Consider the following 24,170-nt stretch of genomic DNA (forward strand, 5'->3'; position numbering starts at 1 on the left):
ATCCAGATCCTGGCAGGATAAAGTACATATCCAGATCCTGGCAGGGTAAAGTACACATCCAGATCCTGGCAGGGTAAAGTACACATCTAGATCCTGGCAGGGTAAAGTACACATCCAGATCCTGGCAGGGTAAAGTACACATCCAGATCCTGGCAGGGTAAAGTACACATCCAGATACTGGCAGGGTAAAATACACATCCAGATCCTGGCAGGGTAAAATACACATCCAGATCCTGGCAGGGTAAAGTACACATCCAGATCCTGGCAGGGTAAAGTACACATCCAGATCCTGGCAGGGTAAAGTACACATCCAGATCCTGGCAGGGTAAAATACACATCCAGATCCTGGCAGGGTAAAGTACACATCCAGATCCTGGCAGGGTAAAGTACACATCCAGATCCTGGCAGGGTAAAGTACACATCCAGATCCTGGCAGGGTAAAATACACATCCAGATCCTGGCAGGGTAAAGTACACATCCAGATCCTGGCAGGGTAAAGTACACATCCAGATCCTGGCAGGGTAAAGTACACATCCAGATCCTGGCAGGGTAAAATACACATCCAGATCCTGGCAGGGTAAAGTACACATCCAGATCCTGGCAGGGTAAAGTACACATCCAGATCCTGGCAGGGTAAAGTACACATCCAGATCCTGGCAGGGTAAAATACACATCCAGATCCTGGCAGGGTAAAGTACACATCCAGATCCTGGCAGGGTAAAGTACACATCCAGATCCTGGCAGGGTAAAGTACACATCCAGATCCTGGCAGGGTAAAGTACACATCCAGATCCTGGCAGGGTAAAGTACACATCCAGATCCTGGCAGGGTAAAGTACACATCCAGATCCTGGCAGGGTAAAGTACACATCCAGATCCTGGCAGGGTAAAGTACACATCCAGATCCTGGCAGGGTAAAGTACACATCCAGATCCTGGCAGGGTAAAATACACATCCAGATCCTGGCAGGGTAAAGTACACATCCAGATCCTGGCAGGGTAAAGTACACATCCAGATCCTGGCAGGGTAAAGTACACATCCAGATCCTGGCAGGGTAAAGTACACATCCAGATCCTGGCAGGGTAAAGTACACATCCAGATCCTGGCAGGGTAAAGTACACATCCAGATCCTGGCAGGGTTTGTGTGATAATAATTTCGGGGGAATTTTTAATATCCGTTTATAGTTACTAAGAGAAGGTTTGTTGTGAGAGTCACTAACTTTCTGCTGTCGTTAGTTCAGTAACTTCTGGATACTGAAAGAAAAATCGTGTGTGGGGGGGGGTTGAGACTTGGCTCCTGGCCCCTTCTCTTACACTCACATGACTGTTTTCTTCAGTATCATGACTCATGCATGTTTGTTGTGTGTGTTTGTGTGTTTACTGATGTACATGTGTGATTATCATGTCTACTCTGTGATTATCATCTCTACTCTGTTGACCATATCTGTGATTATCATGTCTACTCTGTTGACCATATCTGTGATTATCATGTCTACTCTGTTGACCATATCTGTGATTATCATGTCTAGTGTGATGAACATGTCTCTGCTTATCATGTCTCCTTTGTTTATCTTGTCTTCCAACAATGGAATTCCCAGTGCTTGTGACCTTATTTATTTCAGTTATTTCTAACTTTATTTACTCCTGGTGCTTCTAACCTTATTCCCGGTGCTTCTAACCTTATTCCCGGTGCTTCACTATCAAATAAGGTGAGAAAGAGTGCACTATTACTGTACCGTCGAGGCTGCCGTACCTGGATTAAATTACTCCACCTGGAGGTTGAAAGTAAGAAGCGATTTACGTAAGGTAATAAGAAGGTTGAGAGCGAGAAGACTAGCAGGTGTGGCCAGGAATATGACAAGACTGAGAGCAGGTTGTAAGAAGGTTTGGGAATGGTTGATGACCTACGTACAGTGTGTGTACCAAAGAGGAGACGGTATCCAGGAGTTAGAACAGAGCAAGAGTCATTCCTTTGTGTAAAGTAGCATATAAAAGTAAAGCTTTTAGTGCAATATATGTCAGACAGACAGACAGATAGAGATCCTTAACCTAACCTTGTCAAACCCTGTGTAAAAAAAAGACAGAGAGAGAGAGAGAGAGAGAGAGAGAGAGAGAGAGAGAGGGAGGGAGGGAGGGGTAACACTAGGATTATTATTATTATAATCAAGGGGGAAGCGCTAAACCCGGAGGATTATACAGCGCCTGGGGGGGGGGATATGTGGAAGGCATTCAGGCTTAATTCGGGGAACTGGAGCACAGATCCAATTCCCTAAATCAAGAGCCCCTCACCAACATCAAGGAACCTTCCTTGAGGGGGGTAACACTAGGAGTAACATTGATGTACGCTAAGTACTTGGATAAGGAGAAAAAAGTTTTCCCGGTTATCCAAGTACTTGAGACCTACGAACATTAAAGATAACAACACTTTATATGGTATAAACCTTGGTAATAAATACCGACAAGTTGGTTTAGAAAGACACGTAAGCAAACACTATGACATATTTATTAGAAAACGTTTCGGTCCTGGGACCTTGATCACTTCTAACATACGTGACCTGAGGAATGTCATGTTGTGATGAGGACGGGTAGACGATGAAATCATGTGACTCCTGTGTTGTTGGGTTGGTGCTGCTTAAGTATCATGTATGCCAATGTTTTTGAAATTTTGTAGTTTCCAGTGTTGCGTTCTATAGTGTCGGTGACGGCGATTAGTGAGGCTTCTAGGCACCGTCGGCGTCTGAGGTCTGGTTCGGTGAGAACGAGTTGTGCCTCATTCCAGTTCATCAAATGTCCCGTGGAGTCTCTGTGGAGGACACAGGCGTACCTTACATCGTCTCTGTTAGAGGCATTTCGATGCTCATTCAGGCGGACTGCAAGATCTCTGCCTGTTTCGCCTACATATTTCTTGGGACAGAACCCACAAGGGATAGTGTAGACGCCTGCTGTAGAAGCTAGAGGTGTGGGGCTGCGTTTCGTAGAGAGGTCTTTGATAGATGATGTGTTTATGGTGGAAACGTTGATGTTACTCATAGCAAGTGCCCGGCGAGTATTCGTGGCAACATCACCACATGGGAGTACTATGAACTGCTTAGGGGGCTGTTCCATGGGCGGGTTGTTGAGGATAGCTTGTGCCTTGAGTCTGCAATCTCGGATGAAGAAAGATGGGAACTGAAGACGTGTAAAGGCTTGTGTTATGTCACAGCCGTCTTTACCAACGTTCCTACTGACGCTGCAATCAACATTCTTTGTGGAACTTTGTGTTAATTTCAACTTCTTCAAGTATCAGGACAACTGTTACAAACAGTGCTTTGGGATGGCAATGGGCAGCCCGCTCAGCGCTGTGCTTGCCAACCTCTTCATGGAAAACCTGGAGACAGAGAAATTCAGCACCCTCTTTCCCAACACCGTTACCTGGCTAAGATACGTTGATGATATATTGATTTTCTATCCGAGACGTCTCAATATCCAGGCCCTTCTCAACAAGATCAAGCAGTTGAACCATCAATAAAGTTTACACTTGAACTCGAAAACGATGGCAAACTTCCTTTCCTCGACGTTCTCCTGTGCAGATCTCCCGACAGTGACAAACTTCTCTTCAAAGTGTATAGAAAACCTACCAACAAGGACGATCTTATACACTTTTATTCACACCAAGACACCCGCACTAAGAGAGGAGTCCTCATTGGCTTCTTCTTGAGAGCTCTTCGCATCTCCAGCCCTTGTTTTTCTAGAAGTAGAATGCACTTACATAACACAAGCCTTCACACGTCTTCAGTTCCCATCTTTCTTCATCAGAGATTGCAGACTCAAGGCACAAGCTATCCTCAACAAACCGCCCATGGAACAGCCCCCTAAGCAGTTCATAGTGCTCCCATGTGGTGATGTTGCCACGAATACTCGCCGGGCACTTGCTATGAGTAACATCAACGTTTCCACCATAAACACATCATCTATCAAAGACCTCACTACGAAACGCAGCCCCACACCTCTAGCTTCTACAGCAGGCGTCTACACTATCCCCTGTGGGTTCTGTCCCAAGAAATATGTAGGCGAAACAGGCAGAGATCTTGCAGTCCGCCTGAATGAGCATCGAAATGCCTCTAACAAAGACGATGTAAGGTACGCCTGTGTCCTCCACAGAGATTCCACCGGGCATTTGATGAACTGGAATGAGGCACAACTCATAAGAACATAAGAAAGGAGGAACACTGCAGGAGGCCTGTTGGCCCATACTAGGCAGGTCCTTTACAATTCATCCCACTAACAAAACATTTGCCCAACCCAATTTTCAATGCCGCCCAAGAAATAAGCTCTGATGTGAAAGTCCCACTCAAATCCAACCCCTCCCACTCATGTACTTATCCAACATAAATTTGAAACTACCCAAAGTCCCAGCCTCAATAACCCAACTAGGTAGACTGTTCCACTCTTCAGCTACCCTATTTCCAAACCAATACTTTCCTATGTCCTTTCTAAATCTAAACTTATCTAATTTAAATCCATTACTGCGGGTTCTCTCTTGGAGAGACATCCTCAAGACCTTATTAATATCCCCTTTATTAATACCTATCTTCCACTTATACACTTCGATCAGGTCTCCCCTCATTCTTCGTCTAACAAGTGAATGTAACTTAAGAGTCTTCAATCTTTCTTCATAAGGAAGATTTCTAATGCTATGTATTAATTTAGTCATCCTACGCTGAATGTTTTCTAACGAATTTATGTCCATTCTGTAATATGGAGACCAGAACTGAGCTGCATAATCTAGGTGAGGCCTCACTAATGATGTATAAAGCTGCAGTATGACCTCTGGACTTCTGTTGCTTACACTTCTTGATATAAATCCCAGTAATCTATTTGCCTTATTACGTACGCTTAGGCATTGCTGTCTTGGTTTAAGGTTGCTGCTCACCATAACCCCCAAGTCCTTTTCGCAATCTGTATGGCTAAGTTCTACATCATTTAACTTATAAGTGCTAGGGTTATGGGCACTCCCAAGCTTCAGAACCTTGCATTTATCTACATTGAACTGCATCTGCCACTTTTCTGACCAAGAATAGTTTGTTTAAATCCTCCTGAAGTTCCATAACATCTACGTTTGAATCAATTTTCCTACCTATCTTTATGTCATCGGCGAATTTGCTCATATCACTAGTAATTCCCTCATCAAGATCATTGATATATATTATAAACAACAACGGGCCCAAGACTGATCCCTGTGGAACGCCACTTGTTACAGATCCCCACTCGGATTTAACCCCATTTATGGACACTCTCTGCTTCCTGTCAGTGAGCCATGACTCGATCCACGAGAGCACTTTTCCCCCAATGCCATGAGCTGCCACTTTCTTTAACAGTCTATGGTGCGGAACTCTATCAAAAGCCTTACTAAAATCTAAGTAAATAATATCAAATTCTTTATCGTGGTCAACAGCCTCAAAAGCTTTACTGAAGAAAGTTAATAAATTAGTTAGACAAGACCGGCCTCTTGTGAATCCATGCTGAGTATCATTAATCAAGCTATGCTTATCGATATGGCTTCTTATAATCTCAGCTATAATTGACTCTAGTAATTTGCCTACAATTGAGGTCAGGCTTATTGGGCGGTAATTTGACGGTAACGACTTGTCCCCTTTTTTAAAAATAGGAATTACATTAGCCATCTTCCACATATCAGACACTACACCTGTTTGAAGAGATAAATTAAAAATATTAGTTAATGGTTCACAGAGTTCCATTTTGCATTCCTTAAGAACCCTTGAAAAAACCTCATCAGGACCCGGCTACTTATTTTGCTTCAGTCTGTCTATCTGCTTCACAACCATTTCACTAGTGACTGTGATGTTACATAATTTATCTTCTTCTGGCCCACTATAAAAATTAATTACTGGAATATTGTTAGTGTCTTCCTGTGTAAAAACTGAGAGAAAATAATTATTAAAAATCGAGCACATTTCATTCTCTTTGTCAGTAAGGTGCCCATAGTTATTTTTAAGGGGACCTATCTTATCTCTGACTTTTGTTCTATATACCTGGAAAAAACTTTTTGGGTTAGTTTTAGAATCCCTAGCAACTTTAATTTCATAGTCCCTTTTAGCTTTTCTTATCCCCTTTTTTAATGTCCCTCTTAATGTCAATATACTGATTCATAAGATGACCCTCACCTCTTTTGATACGCCTATAAATTCCTTTCCTATGCCCTAGTAGATATTTGAGCCTATTTTTCATCCATTTTGGGTCATTTCTATTTGATCTAATTTCTTTATCAGGGATAAACGTTCTTTAAGCAGCATGTATAGTGTTCAGAAAACTCATATTGATAGCTCACTTCGTTACCCCAGTCAACAGATGATAAGTGTTCTCTAAGCCCATCGTAATCTGCTAAGCGAAAATCTGGGACTGTTACTGAGTTATCGCTACTATCGTACTTCCATTCAATGCTAAATGTAATTGATTTGTGGTCGCTAGCACCCAGTTCCTCTGAAATTTCTAAATTATTAACAAGGGATTCATTGTTTGCCATAACTAAGTCAAGCAGGTTATTTCCCCTTGTAGGTTCTGTCACAAACTGCTTCAAAAAACAATCCTGAACTACTTCTAAGAAGTCGTATGATTCTAAATTCCCAGTCAAGAAATTCCAATCTATATGACTAAAGTTAAAGTCTCCTAGAATTACTACATTATCGTGCCTTGTGGCCTTAACAATTTCCTCCCATAGTAGTCTCCCTTGGTCCCTATCTAAGTTTGGGGCACGGTATATCACTCCTAAAATCAGTTTTTCATGCCCCTCTGAAAATTCTATCCAAACAGACTCTGTATATGTTACTTCAGACTTAATACCCGTTTTTATGCAACAGTTCAAGCGATCTCGGACATACAATGCCACCCCACCCCCCTTCTCGATACTTCTATCTACTTGGAACAATTTAAAACCCTGAATATGACATTCCGCAGGCATGTCCCGACTTTTTGAATTAAACCACGTCTCAGTTAAGGCAAATACATCAATGTTACCTGCACTAGCAACTAATCTCAACTCGTCCATCTTATTCCTAGCACTTCGGCAATTAGCATAATAAACATTGAAAGACTCTCCTTTCTCTTTACCCTTCCTGCTCATTTCTATTTTTCTACTAAACCTATTACTGTCCTTATCACCCAAAGTCCCTGCCTTTCAATATCTACCTCGTTCTGCTTATTACTAGTTCCCCTAGAACTCGTAATATTACTACACTGGGACTTCACTGTTTTCCTGCCAAAACCCATACCACTAACTATTCCTAGTTTAAAGTCCTAACTGCTCCCTCCACTGCAGTTGCCAGTGCTACCATCCCAGACCTAGATAAGTGAACCCCATCCCTGGCATACATGTCATTCCTGCCATAGAAGAGGTCCCAGTTGTCAATGAATGTTACCGTATTTTCCTTATAGTATTTGTCCAGCCAGCAATTGACACCAATTGCCCTGGACAACCATTCATTTCCAACTTCTCTCCTTGGCAAAATACCACATATGACAGGGTTCCCACCCTTACTCCTAATTATTTCTATTGCTGACCTATACCTGCTAATCAGGTCTTCACTCTTACGTCTGCCAACATCGTTGCCTCCAGCACTGAGACAGATAATAGGATTGCTCCCATTACCTCTCATGATGTCATCCAGACGGCTAACAATATCCTCCATCCCAACCCCAGGAAAGCAAACTCTCTGTCTCCTACTCCTGTCCTTCAAGCAGAACGCCCTATCCATATCCCTAACTTGGCTATCCCCAACAACAACAATATTCTTACCTTCCTTGGTGTCGTTCATCGTGATGTTCCCAGTAGTTGACTCACATTCGTTGGGTAGCACTGAGAATGTATTAGATGTTTCCACAACAGTTTCCACGGCAGTCTCTTTCTTCTTCATCGTTTCTACCTTTCCATTCGTCTTCTTGATCGTCAACTTCGTTCCCTGCTGCCCAGCCACTGACCAGTTTCCCTTCTTGACCTGAGGACTCAAAACAGGAGGACTACTACCAATCTTCTTGTTTTCCTCGGTCAGTCGCCGAATCTCCACCTTCGCCATCCTCAATTCTTCCTTAAGCTGTTGGTAAAGTTGCTCAATGGAGGGCATCTTGCTTCAATTCGTAGAGAGCGCGCAAACAGGTCTTCACAGAGCTAAGTACACGTCACCACTGCACAAAAGCCAACTCAATCAGGAGCTACTGCACAGCACGTCCGCACGGCCCAATAGCGATGCGAACACTCATTCTCACCGTTCTCACCGAACCAGACCTCAGACGCCGACGGTGCCTAGAAGCCTCACTAATCGCCGTCACCGACACTATAGAACGCAACACTGGAAACTACAAAATTTCAAAAACATTGGCATACATGATACTTAAGCAGCACCATCCCAACAACACAGGAGTCACATGATTTCATCGTCTACCCGTCCTCATCACAACATGACATTCCTCAGGTCACGTGCGTCACTCACACCTCACTCTCCGCCTATATATGTATATGTATGTTAGAAGTGATCAAGGTCCCAGGACCGAAACGTTTTCTAATAAATATGTCATAGTGTTTGCTTACGTGTCTTTCTAAGCCAACACTTTATATAGACATCCCGACTCCTTACACTCATATTCTGACTCAGTCAAGTCAGTCAGAACACTTGATACACTCTCCTAAGTCACCAGTGCTAAGTCACTAGCTGTCACTAGTGCTAGTGTATGTCAGAGTGTATAGTACACTCACTGTCACTAGTGTGAGTGTATGTCAGAGTGTATAGTACACTCACTCACTAGTGTGAGTGTATGTCAGAGTGTATAGAACACTCACTGTCACTAGTGCTAGTGTATGTCAGAGTGTATAGTACACTCACTGTCACTAGTGTGAGTGTATGTCAGAGTGTATAGTACACTCACTGTCACTAGTGTGAGTGTATGTCAGAGTGTATAGAACACTCACTGTCACTAGTGTGAGTGTATGTCAGAGTGTATAGTACACTCACTGTCACTAGTGTGAGTGTATGTCAGAGTGTATAGTACACTCACTGTCACTAGTGTGAGTGTATGTCAGAGTGTATAGTACACTCACTGTCACTAGTGTGAGTGTATGTCAGAGTGTATAGTACACTCACTGTCACTAGTGTGAGTGTATGTCAGAGTGTATAGTACACTCACAGTCACTATGTGAGTGTATGTCAGAGTGTATAGTACACTCACTGTCACTAGTGTGAGTGTATGTCAGAGTGTATAGTACACTCACTGTCACTATGTGAGTGTATGTCGGAGTGTATAGTACACTCACTGTCACTATGTGAGTGTATGTCAGAGTGTATAGTACACTCACTGTCACTAGTGTGAGTGTATGTCAGAGTGTATGACCAGGAGGCCTGGTCACAGACCGGGCCGCGGGGGCGTTGACCCCCGGAACTCTCTCCAGGTAAACTCCAGGTAAACACTCACTGTCACTAGTGTGAGTGTATGTCAGAGTGTATAGTACACTCACTGTCACTAGTGTATGTCAGAGTGTATAGTACACTCGCTGTCACTAGTGTGAGTGTATGTCAGAGTGTATAGTACACTCGCTGTCACTAGTGTGAGTGTATGTCAGAGTGTATAGCACACTCACTGTCACTAGTGCTAGTGTATGTCAGAGTGTATAGAACACTCACTGTCACTAGTGTATGTCAGAGTGTATAGTACACTCACTGTCACTAGTGTATGTCAGAGTGTATAGTACACTCGCTGTCACTAGTGTGAGTGTATGTCACTGTGTGGCTCACTAACTACTAAAGTAAATATACTGAGCAATGCGTACAGCATACTGAATGTATAATGACTAGTGTATACAGTGTACCGAGTGTATAATGACTAGTGTATACAGTGTACCGAGTGTATAATAACTAGTGTATACAGTGTACCGAGTGTATAATGACTAGTGTATACAGTGTACCGAGTGTATAATGACTAGTGTATACAGTGTACCGAGTGTATAATGACTAGTGTATACAGTGTACTGAGTGTATAATGACTAGTGTATACAGTGTACTGAGTGTATAATGACTAGTGTATACAGTGTACCGAGTGTATAAGGACTAGTGTATACAGTGTACCGAGTGTATAATGACTAGTGTATACAGTGTACCGAGTGTATAATGACTAGTGTATACAGTGTACCGAGTGTATAATAACTAGTGTATACAGTGTACCGAGTGTATAATAACTAGTGTATACAGTGTACCGAGTGTATAATGACTAGTGTATACAGTGTACTGAGTGTATAATGACTAGTGTATACAGTGTACCGAGTGTATAATGACTAGTGTATACAGTGTACTGAGTGTATAATGACTAGTGTATACAGTGTACCGAGTGTATAATGACTAGTGTATACAGTGTACCGAGTGTATAATGACTAGTGTATACAGTGTACCGAGTGTATAATGACTAGTGTATACAGTGTACCGAGTGTATAATAACTAGTGTATACAGTGTACCGAGTGTATAATAACTAGTGTATACAGTGTACCGAGTGTATAATGACTAGTGTATACAGTGTACCGAGTGTATAATGACTAGTGTATACAGTGTACCGAGTGTATAATGACTAGTGTATACAGTGTACCGAGTGTATAATGACTAGTGTATACAGTGTACCGAGTGTATAATGACTAGTGTATACAGTGTACCGAGTGTATAATGACTAGTGTATACAGTGTACCGAGTGTATAATAACTAGTGTATACAGTGTACCGAGTGTATAATAACTAGTGTATACAGTGTACCGAGTGTATAATGACTAGTGTATACAGTGTACCGAGTGTATAATAACTAGTGTATACAGTATACTGAGTTTATAATAACTAGTGTATACAGTGTACCGAGTGTATAATAACTAGTGTATACAGTGTACCGAGTGTATAATAACTAGTGTATACAGTATACTGAGTTTATAATAACTAGTGTATACAGTGTACCGAGTGTATAATAACTAGTGTATACAGTGTACCGAGTGTATAATGACTAGTGTATACAGTGTACCGAGTGTATAATAACTAGTGTATACAGTATACTGAGTTTATAATAACTAGTGTATACAGTGTACCGAGTGTATAATGACTAGTGTATACAGTGTACCGAGTGTATAATGACTAGTGTATACAGTGTACCGAGTGTATAATGACTAGTGTATACAGTATACTGAGTGTATAATAACTAGTGTATACAGTATACTGAGTGTATAATAACTAGTGTATACAGTATATTGAGTTTATAATGGCAATTATCTGAATTTTAACTGCCAGTATTGTTAACAATGATGTTATATAAATATTACAATGATAACTGTGATGATGTGAAGAATAAAGAGTAATACACATATTTCCAAAGTAAAATAATAATAATAATAATAATAATAATAATAACAGTAATAATAATAACAGTAATAATAGTAATAATAGTAATAATAATAATAATAATAATAATAATAATAATAATAATAATATTAATAATAGTAGTAATAATAATATTAACAGTAATAATATTAATAATAATAACACTAATAATACTAATAACAATAATAATAATAACACTAATAATAACAGTAATAATAATAATAATACTAATAACAATAATAATAACACTAATAATAACAGTAATAATAATAATAATGATATTAACAATAATAATAATAACACTAATAATAATAATAATAATAATAATAATAATAACACTAATAATAATAATAATAATAATAATAATAATAATAATAATAATAACACTAATAATAATAATAATAATAATAATAATAATAATAATCACAATAAAAGTAAAAGGTTATTATAAAGAGAGTAAAGAGAAGGTTTGTGTCTCGCTGATATACTTGAGAAAGTATGTTTCTCTTCTCTCTTTCCCCTTCTTTATCCTCTCTTATGCCCTCCCTTCTCTTCTTCCCTTTTCCACCTCTCCCTTCCCTCCTCTCTCCCTCTCGTTAAGTCACTGTTAGCTGTCATGGCTTTGACAAAATTCAATCACAAGGAGATTTCCTCCGGCTAGATAGTCTCTCTCTCTCTCTCTCTCTCTCTCTCTCTCTCTCTCTCTCTCTCTCTCTCTCTCATTCTGTTGTTTTTCACTCTTTCTCCTCTGTTCCTTCCCTTCTCTTTCCCACTCTTTTTCTGTACTTCCATGAACTGATTTTAGTGTTAGGAAGAGGTGTGGAGGGATGTATGGAGGGACCTGTGGAGGGATGTATGGAGGGACCTGTGGAGGGAAGTCAGAATGGTTGTGTTAATGGAGGTGGCTAGGATGTAGGTGTGGAGGCAGATTCAGACGAGGACAGGGGTAGACATAAACAAGGAGGTAGACAGGTGGACGGATAAGTAAGCAGGTAGACAGGTGGACGGATAAGTAGGCAGGTAGACAGGTGGACGGATAAGTAGGAAGGTAGACAAGTGGACGAATAAGTAGGGTGGTAGACAGGTGGACAAATAAGTAGAGAGGTAGACAGGTGGACCGAGGTAAACAGATAAGTAGGGAGGTAGACAGGTGGACGGAGGTAGACAAGACGGGTTTGGTTGCACATACACACGTGTTGCAGGTGATGCAACACGTGTTGCACCTCTGCAGATGTGTCTGAAATGGCGATTAAAGATGACTGAGGACATTTACATCTGCGGAAGCTTGCTTCTTTGATCACTAGGCGGCGTCACTGAATCTCATAAGATGGTTGAGGAGTTTCTGTGCCGTACACATGCGTTGTTCAAGTTGTAGTTTCGACATGCACTGATATATTCACTGAGACGTGTTGGTAGGTTACGTGTTATTTCACCGACGTATACGTTGTGACAGCCTCCTCCAGGAATTTTGTAAACACTTGCATTGACTGGTTCAAGGTCCTTCACTTTGGTTCGGGTCAGGTCTTGGATGGATGTACTGGTTGTGATGGTAACTTGTTGGCTTGTGTAAATACTTTGGAGACATTCAAGGCAACTTGGCTGTCAAAGACCTGATGCGAGGACCTTGAACCAGTCAGTTCAGGTGTTTACACAATCCCTGGCGGAGGCTGTGACAAGGGATACGTCGGTGAAACAGCACGTATCCTACAAACAAGTCTCAATGAACATATCAATGCATGTCGAAGTTACAACTTGAGCAACGCATATGTACAGCACAGAAACTCCTCTAACCATCTTATAAGAGTCAGTGATGCAGGCTGGTGATCAAAGAAGCAAACTTCCGCAAACGTAAATGTCCTGATTCATTTATAATCGCCATTTGAGACACCATTAAACAAAATAAATGTAGCGTCGTCATTTCGGAGGTATTAGCCAAAATTCTACTCTAAGACAAACCCTGCCATCACATATCAACCTAGAGTTGCCTCCACTCATACTACTACTACTGTTACTACTACTACTACCTAACACTTGGGTCAGTAGGCCTACTCTTTCGCCTCACGTGGTAACTATACATAATAATATCTTTATTTCTACAAGTACATGTACACGGTATACAGGACTAGCTGACCTCAGTGATATACTATATAGAAAGCCGCTTTTTATGCAGAGCATTTCGGACAAATTAGGTCAGTTTTGTCCCAGGATGCGACCCACACCAGTCCACTAACACCCAGGTACCCATTTTACTGATGGAGAACATAGACAACCAGTGTAAAGAAACGTGTCCACTGTTTCTACCCTCGTTGGGAATCGCACCCAGACACTCGCGAGAGCTTTAGCCACCAGGCCACGGGGCACCGTACCCTCTGTGTCCTGCTAATGTTCGTAACGGCTTGACAAAACTCCTGGAGAGCGAAACGTTGCCACAATAAAACGTCACATTAGTTGCATCTGTGTCCATTTTGTCGGCAATTCTACCATTATTACTGGCATACTGTTAGATATACACGGAAAGATAAACATCTGTCATACTGAGAGTATATACATTGTACCAGCATCAACATGTGATTACATATACAAAAATTATTGCCAGAAATTTATATAAATGTAGTAGATGAATTCTTAGGCTAGACTGGCCAATTAAAAATTACTTTCAGATATATAGCTGACGAAGAGAAGATTATAAAGGATGGCGAGTGGAGGATTTAGAGAAAGGATCTGTCGAGGAAGACAAACAGGGTTTTCAAGGACGGGAAATCCTTTATAATAAACATGCTGGAGCTGTGTTAGTTGTGGAAATAAACAGGAAAGGCAGCGCTGGGTTGACTGCATTTTCCTGGACTTCAAGAAGGCTCTGGACACTGTAACTTGCCAAAGAGGTGTCAGGTACAAGACATGACTGGTACAGTGATAGTGAGAGAGGTGTCAGGTACAAGACATGACTGGTACAGTGACAGTGAGAGAGGTGTCATACAAGACATGACTGGTACAGTGACAGTGAGAGAGGTGTCAGGTACAAGACATGACTGGTACAGTGACAGTGAGAGAGGTGTCATGTAAAGACATGACTGGTACAGTGACAGTGAGAGAGGTGTCAGGTACAAGACATGACTGGTACAGTGACAGTGAGAGAGGTGTCATACAAGACATGACTGGTACGGTGACAGTGAGAGAGGTGTCATACAAGACATGACTGGTACAGTGACAGTGAGAGAGGTGTCAGGTACAAGACATGACTGGTACAGTGACAGTGAGAGAGGTGTCATACAAGACATGACTGGTACGGTGACAGTGAGAGAGGTGTCATACAAGACATGACTGGTACAGTGACAGTGAGAGAGGTGTCAGGTGTACAAGAAGACTGGTATGACTGGTACAGTGACAGTGAGAGAGGTGTCAGGTACAAGACATGACTGGTACAGTGACAGTGAGAGAGGTGTCATACAAGACATGACTGGTACAGTGACATGACTGGTACAGTGACAGTGAGAGAGGTGTCAGGTACAAGACATGACTGGTACAGTGACAGTGAGAGAGGTGTCATACAAGACATGACTGGTACAGTGACAGTGAGAGAGGTGTCATACAAGACATGACTGGTACAGTGACAGTGAGAAAGGTGTCAGGTACAAGACATGACTGGTACAGTGACAGTGAGAGAGGTGTCAGGTACAAGACATGACTGGTACAGTGACAGTGAGAGAGGTGTCATACAAGACATGACTGGTACGGTGACAGTGAGAGAGGTGTCATACAAGACATGACTGGTACAGTGACAGTGAGAGAGGTGTCAGGTACAAGACATGACTGGTACAGTGACAGTGAGAGAGGTGTCATACAAGACATGACTGGTACAGTGACAGTGAGAGAGGTGTCAGGTACAAGACATGACTGGTACAGTGACAGTGAGAGAGGTGTCAGGTACAAGACATGACTGGTACAGTGACAGTGAGAGAGGTGTCAGGTACAAGACATGACTGGTACAGTGACAGTGAGAGAGGTGTCATACAAGACATGACTGGTACAGTGACAGTGAGAAAGGTGTCAGGTACAAGACATGACTGGTACAGTGACAGTGAGAGAGGTGTCATACAAGACATGACTGGTACAGTGACAGTGAGAGAGGTGTCATACAAGACAAGACTGGTACAGTGAGAGAGGTGTCATACAAGACATGTGACAGTGAGAGAGGTGTCATACAAGACATGACTGGTACAGTGACAGTGAGAAAGGTGTCAGGTACAAGACATGACTGGTACAGTGACAGTGAGAGAGGTGTCATACAAGACATGACTGGTACAGTGACAGTAAGAGAGGTGTCAGGTACAAGACATGACTGGTACAGTGACAGTGAGAGAGGTGTCAGGTACAAGACATGACTGGTACAGTGACAGTGAGAGAGGTGTCAGGTACAAGACATGACTGGTACAGTGACAGTGAGAGAGGTGTCATACAAGACATGACTGGTACAGTGACAGTGAGAGAGGTGTCAGGTACAAGACATGACTGGTACAGTGACAGTGAGAGAGGTGTCATGTAAAGACATGACTGGTACAGTGACAGTGAGAGAGGTGTAATACAAGACATGACTGGTACAGTGACAGTGAGAGAGGTGTCATGTCAAGACATGACTAGTCCTAGACCAGGCCTCTGGTTAATAACCTGATCAACCAGAGTGTTGGTACTAGCCTGACAGAGTCCAACGTACGTACCACAGCCTGGTTGATCACTAGTCTATTAACACAGAGATATGAGTACAAAATTTACAATGAGATCAAGATTGTATATTACCCAGCAGTGTATATTACCCAGCAGTGTATATTACCCAGCAGTGTATATTACCCAGCAGTGTATATTACCCAGCAGTGTATATTACCCAGCAGTGTATATTTCCCAGCAGTGTATATTACCCAGCAGTGTATATTACCCAGCAGTGTATATTTCCCAGCAGTGTATATTACCCAGCAGGGTATATTACCCAGCAGGGTATATTACCCAGCAGTGTATATTACCCAGCAGTGTATATTACCCAGCAGTGTATATTACCCAGCAGTGTATATTACCCAGCAGTGTATATTACCCAGCAGTGTATATTACCCAGCAGTGTATATTACCCAGCAGTGTATATTACCCAGCGGTGTATATTACCCAGCAGTGTATATTACCCAGCTGTGTATATTACCCAGCAGTGTATATTACCCAGCAGTGTATATTACCCAGCTGTGTATATTACCCAGCAGTGTATATTACCCAGCAGTGTACCCAGCAGTGTATATTACCCAGCAGTGTATATTACCCAGCAGTGTATATTACCCCAGCAGTGTATATTACCCAGCAGTGTATATTACCCAGCAGTGTATATTGTGTATATTACCCAGCAGTGTATATTACCCAGCTGTGTATATTACCCAGCAGTGTATATTACCCAGCAGTGTATATTACCCAGCAGTGTATATTACCCAGCAGTGTATATTACCCAGCTGTGTATATTACCCTGCAGTGTATATTACCCAGCAGTGTATATTACCCAGCAGTGTATATTACCCAGCTGTGTATATTACCCAGCAGTGTATATTACCCAGCAGTGTATATTACCCAGCAGTGTATATTAACCAGCAGTGTATATTACCCAGCAGTGTATATTACCCAGCAGTGTATATTACCCAGCAGTGTATATTACCCAGCAGTGTATATTACCCAGCAGTGTATATTACCCAGCAGTGTATATTACCCAGCCGAACAATGTAACCCTAAACTTTGTATAACTACAACTTCTTCTTAACTACAACAATTCCTGTAGTATTATGAGGCGCAATCTAAGAGGAAACACCACCAAGGCCAGCAAGAAAACGCCGAAAAATCAACTATTCAACAAGTGTAGCCAGGAGGACGCCGGCCCAGCTACCACCCCACTCACCACCACTCAAGGCGACACCACAACAATAACAACAAACATGGCTGCCACCAGCCCATCCTCCCCTCTCTTCCCCGGATTCAACCTACCAAGTAGTCTCTAAGGTATGACCAACGATCCAGATACCCTAAAGTCATGCATCTCCAACTTAGTTATTGAAAATATGAATCTTCGAGAGACGCTAACAAAACAAGACACCAGGATAACACAACTCGAGAACAAAATCCTCAGTCTTGAACAAAAGTTATCAACACCAGGAATGACAAACTGTGGCAAGACCATCCAAACAGTCATAGATAGCCATACCCAACAAATAATATCTCTTAATACAAAGGTTGAAGAAGCAGTAAAAGAATGGAAGAACAACTTAGATAACTAGTTCAGTGACTACTTTGCTCTCCAAGAAGATAAAACTGAACAAGATAAACTATCGGACGCAGTAATAGTTAACAGTCCACTTTTTCCCAGTGATATGAACCAAACAAACAGTAAAGAAATTACTCTGCAGATCATAAAGGACCAAACAAGTGTTATTGTACCAGAGTCTGAAATAAAAGAAGCCAGGTTACTAGGATCCCATGGTAGAAAAAGTGTTATGCTTAGATTCCACTCACATGACAGGAAAAAAAGACTTAATTATTGCATCTATTAAAGTAAAGAAAGAGGTATACATAAACGAGTGTCTTACCAAAAAACGTCAGAACCTCCTGTATCGAGTCAGAAAACTTAAGCGGGAGAATAACGACACAATACACCAATGCTTCACACGGGATGGGAAAATTCTTGTTAGGAAAACAAATGTAGGTCAACTGTACACAATCACGAACGAGAATGATCTATCACGATTTCTCAGGGATACTAATCTTACAGAGAATAACTAAACAATGTCCAACTTAAAAGCCTACGTAGCGTAGTGTATGTTTTGCTCCATTATTGTTCAAATTTCATTGTACAATCTCTTAGTATTTAAATAATCAACTACCTCTTTTTGTGATTTTACTAGTAAGCATAAGTCACCTTATGTAATTTTCTTATTTACTATTGTTTGCTTAAACATTAGCTGAATTGATACTTTCTCTGTCCATATTACTACCTCATATTTTTTTAAATACTATCATTTGATATTACCTACTAAAATTAATAATTATCATTTTTACTATAATTTCAATTTACTCTTAACATTTTTGACATTTAATAACCATTACTTGTCTAATTACCTTTACCTGTTTTAATACCACATTTACTATCTTAGAGTACTCTTAATTACCTTGTACTGCCATATAACCTCTAGTATAACTACCAGTGCAATATTGAATGAAATAAAAATTACTTTTTCACTTTTTTTGTAATCATTATTACTTACTAAAATTTTATTAAACACCATATTTACTACCAGTCAATTTTACTTTTGTACATTAAACATTATTTTTTGCTTCCCATAACATTTTGTTGCCAAATTTTCAAGTTTGCATATTCAACTCCAACCTTTATATTATCCTTTGTACCTGTCTACCATCTTACTATCATATTATAACCAAGACATTACCATTATTCATTGTTCTTACCTGTCCATTTAATTTTGTTTACCACTACTTGTTTTTTTAGTCACTTTTTATTGTGTGTGCAATTAGTGTATATTCCAATTACTTTTTTGCAAGTACCAATACTATCTTTTGCTAGCTAGTACCAACTACCTCATTTTTTTTTTACTTTTTATTGTGCAATAAACTGCTCAACTTATTTAATATTACAAATCAGATCTTACTCCTAAACCAATATTATTTCATAGTGACTATCTATCCATTTAACTTGTTTACCATTACTCAATTGTAGTCCCTTATATATTTTTTGTCCTTTATTTTAGCTCTATATAACTACCTTAGATCATATATTTGCAATTGTTAAACTAATCAAGGTGCTATTCTCAGGTGCTAAAGTTAATAAGTTCACTATTTTGCCATTATACTCCAAAGCTCATTTATTTGATTACCACTTTATTGTTCACCACAACTTATATATTAGTCCCTTTTATATTATAATTTTATATTTTAATTCTAACTTTAAAGAATTACCTTTAAAGTACTGCCTACTATCATATTCCCAAGCTCCATTATTTGATCATCACTTTATTTGTTCACCACAAATTATTTTAGTCCCTTTTATATTGTCTCCTTTATTTTAGCTTTAAAAAACTACCTTAGCTCATTATTTTTTTACATTTGTTAAATAATTCAGGTGCTATTTTCTTTAGCTTTAGAATATTTACTTTATTTTTTACTTAATTCTAACTATAGATTCACTACAAATCTTATGATTACAAGCATTGATCCTGATACCAACCTCTTATTTAATGACTTAAATGATTCAAACAGTTACTCTAATTACTACACAGCAGAACAATCAAAGGCACTTCTCAGAGCCAACAACAACATAACTATCTTTAACTACAATATCAGATCTTTAAGCAAGCATTATGATGACCTCCTAGCATTACTAAATTCCTTGCATGCCAATATGTCCATTATTACACTAACTGAAACCTGGCTAAAGCCTAATACTACAAATGTCTATGCCATTCCTGGTTACACAGCCATACACAACTGTAGGCCAGACCAACAAGGGGGTGGCACAGCTATATACTACTCAGACCAACTAGAATGTATCACTAATACTTGCACAAGGGATGAACATGGGGAATATATAATAGCTAAATTCAAATCCAAATACCTACAAAAACCTCTCACAGTGATAAACATCTACAGAATTCCACAATCAAACATTAGCCAATTTAGTCAAAACCTAGGAAGTATGATAACTGATGCACGCATGAACAAAGATCACTTACTACTCTCAGGTGACTTCAATATAAATCTCCTGCAAGACCAGGACCCACACGTTACTGAATTCACAAACACAATGAGTAACTGCATGTTGCTACCAACAGTAACAAAACCTACAAGAGTTACAGAGACTAGTGTTTCCCTACTTGACCACATCTGGACCAACACCATATCCCCTTTAAAATCAGGCATAATTACAGATAATACCACAGACCACTACCCTACTTTCCTCATAACAACTCTTGGTAAAATACCCCAAGACACTACTAAAGTCACCTTCAGACTTCACAATGAGGCAGCCATTAATAACTTCACAACAGCAGTAACAAACATTGACTAGCACACTGAGCTAGAAATCTATACAGATATTGACGAATGTTTTAATAATTTTCTATAAAAGACCCAATACCTTTATAACAAGCACTGCCCTAAAAAAACTAAACAGATGACAGCTAAGAGACTGAACAGTCCCTGGCTAACACCCAGCATTCTCAAATCCATAAATACAAAACACCGATATGAAAAACAGTACAGAATGGGTCACATAACCAGAGACCAAACAAAACGTTACTCGTCAATCCTAACCAGCCTGATAAGAAGGGCAAAAATATTGTATTATGAGAACAGATTATCCAACTTACGAGGTGATATAAAAAAGACCTGGAAGACCCTATCAGAAATTCTGGGAACAAAAAAGATATCACGACATAGCGAAATAAAATTAGCAAAATCAGATGAACCCCAACTCCCACCAACAGACTCAATGATTTCTTCTCCACTGTAGGTCAAAACCTTGCCAATAATATCCCAAGCTCAGATACCCCACCAAATGACTACCTCACTGGCAACTACCCGAACACACTGTTCCTAGCTCCGACTAACCCAAACGAAGTCTCCCTTATTATCAACGCACTGAAAAACAGTGTATATTACCCAGCAGTGTATATTACCCAGCAGTGTATATTACCCAGCAGTGTATATTACCCAGCAGTGTATATTACCCAGCAGTGTATATTACCCAGCTGTGTATATTACCCTGCAGTGTATATTACCCAGCTGTGTATATTACCCAGCAGTGTATATTACCCAGCAGTGCATATTACCCAGCAGTGTATATTACCCAGCAGTGTATATTACCCAGCAGTGTATATTACCCAGCAGTGTATATTACCCAGCAGTGTATATTACCCAGCAGTGTATATTACCCAGCTGTGTTTGTTACCCAGCAGTGTATATTACCCAGCAGTGTATATTACCCAGCAGTGTATATTACCCAGCAGTGTATATTACCCAGCAGTGTATATTACCCAGCAGTGTATATTACCCAGCTGTGTATATTACCCTGCAGTGTATATTACCCAGCTGTGTATATTACCCAGCAGTGTATATTACCCAGCAGTGTATATTACCCAGCAGTGTATATTACCCAGCAGTGTATATTACCCAGCAGTGTATATTACCCAGCAGTGTATATTACCCAGCAGTGTATATTACCCAGCAGTGTATATTACCCAGCAGTGTATATTACCCAGCTGTGTATATTACCCAGCAGTGTATATTACCCAGCAGTGTATATTACCCAGCAGTGTATATTACCCAGCAGTGTATATTACCCAGCAGTGTATATTACCCAGCAGTGTATATTACCCAGCAGTGTATATTACCCAGCAGTGTATATTACCCAGCAGTGTATATTACCCAGCAGTGTATATTACCCAGCAGTGTATATTACCCAGCAGTGTATATTACCCAGCAGTGTATATTACCCAGCAGTGTATATTACCCAGCAGTGTATATTACCCAGCAGTGTATATTACCCAGCAGTGTATATTACCCAGCAGTGTATATTACCCAGCAGTGTATATTACCCAGCAGTGTATATTACCCAGCAGTGTATATTACCCAGCAGTGTATATTACCCAGCAGTGTATATTACCCAGCAGTGTATATTACCCAGCAGTGTATATTACCCAGCAGTGTATATTACCCAGCTGTGTATATTACCCAGCTGTGTATATTACCCATCAGTGTATATTACCCAGCAGTGTATATTACCCAGCAGTGTATATTACCCAGCAGTGTATATTACCCAGCAGTGTACATTACCCAGCAGTGTATATTACCCAGCAGTGTATATTACCCAGCAGTGTATATTACCCAGAAGTGTATATTACCCAGTAGTGTATATTACCCAGCTGTGTATATTACCCAGCAGTGTATATTACCCAGCAGTGTATATTACCCAGCAGTGTATATTACCCAGCAGTGTATATTACCCAGCAGTGTATATTACCCAGCAGTGTATATTAACCAGAAGTGTATATTACCCAGCAGTGTATATTACCCAGCAGTGTATATTACCCAGCAGTGTATATTACCCAGCTGTGTATATTACCCAGCAGTGTATATTACCCAGCAGTGTATATTACCCAGCAGTGTATATTACCCAGCAGTGTATATTACCCAGCAGTGTATATTACCCAGCAGTGTATATTACCCAGCTGCAGTGTATATTACCCAGCAGTGTATATTACCCAGCAGTGTATATTACCCAGCAGTGTATATTACCCAGCAGTGTATATTACCCAGCAGTGTATATTACCCAGCTGTGTATATTACCCAGCAGTGTATATTACCCAGCAGTGTATATTACCCAGCAGTGTATATTACCCAGCAGTGTATATTACCCAGCAGTGTATATTACCTAGCAGTGTATATTACCCAGCTGTGTATATTACCCAGCAGTGTATATTACCTAGCTGTGTTTGTTACCCAGCTGTGTATATTACCCAGCAGTGTATATTAACCAGAAGTGTATATTACCCAGCAGTGTATATTCCCCAGCAGTGTATATTACCCAGCAGTGTATATTACCCAGCAGTGTATATTACCCAGCAGTGTATATTACCCAGCATTGTATAGCAGTGTATATTAACCAGAAGTGTATATTACCCAGCAGTGTTACCCAGCAGTGTATATTACCCAGCAGTGTATATTACCCAGCAGTGTATATTACCCAGCAGTGTATATTACCCAGCAGTGTATATTACCCAGCAGTGTATATTACCCAGCAGTGTATATTACCCAGCAGTGTATATTACCCAGCAGTGTATATTACCCAGCAGTGTATATTACCCAGCAGTGTATATTACCCAGCAGTGTATATTAACCAGAAGTGTATATTACCCAGCAGTGTATATTACCCAGCAGTGTATATTACCCAGCAGTGTATATTACCCAGCAGTGTATATTACCCAGCAGTGTATATTACCCAGCAGTGTATATTACCCAGCAGTGTATATTACCCAGCTGTGTATATTACCCAGCAGTGTATATTGCCCAGCAGTGTATATTACCCAGCTGTGTATATTACCCAGCAGTGTATATTACCCAGCAGTGTATATTACCCAGCAGTGTATATTACCCAGCAGTGTATATTACCCAGCAGTGTATATTACCCAGCAGTGTATATTACCCAGCAGTGTATATTACCCAGCAGTGTATATTACCCAGCAGTGTATATTACCCAGCTGTGTATATTACCTAGCAGTATATATTAACCAGAAGTGTATATTAACCAGAAGTATATATTAACCAGAAGTATATATTAACCAGAAGTATATATTAACCAGAAGTATATATTAACCAGAAGTATATATTAACCAGAAGTATATATTAACCAGAAGTGTATATTTACCGTATTATTTTCTCTTACAGATGTGACACCCTCCCCTATGATATAAGGTAAGTCATCATCATTATTATTATTATTATTATTATTATTATTATTATTATTATTATTATTATTATATGGACTTGATATCAATGCAGGTAAATCAACTTAAAATGCAATAAATTATTTATCGTGTACGTGTGTAGTGGTGTACAGGCCTACGGTCCTACTTGTGTACGTGTGTAGTGGTGTACAGGGCTACGGTCCTACTTGTGTACGTGTGTAGTGGTGTACAGGGCTACGGTCCTACTTGTGTACGTGTGTAGTGGTGTACAGGGCTACGGTCCTACT

General features: G+C 40.4%; 1 protein-coding gene across 1 annotated transcript in view; it reads left to right on the forward strand.

Annotated features, from left to right (window-relative positions):
- The window catches only part of LOC128699060 (uncharacterized), a 184,726-nt gene extending 160,832 nt beyond the window's left edge, over window positions 1–23,894 (forward strand). The window contains exon 5 of the mRNA XM_070096528.1: window positions 23,864–23,894. Within this exon, the coding sequence (XP_069952629.1) occupies window positions 23,864–23,894 (31 nt within the window). The remainder of the gene's footprint in view (window positions 1–23,863) is intronic.
- The last annotated feature ends 276 nt before the right edge of the window (window positions 23,895–24,170 follow it).

Source organism: Cherax quadricarinatus, chromosome 54, assembly GCF_038502225.1.
Source record: "Cherax quadricarinatus isolate ZL_2023a chromosome 54, ASM3850222v1, whole genome shotgun sequence".
Taxonomy (NCBI): domain Eukaryota; kingdom Metazoa; phylum Arthropoda; class Malacostraca; order Decapoda; family Parastacidae; genus Cherax; species Cherax quadricarinatus.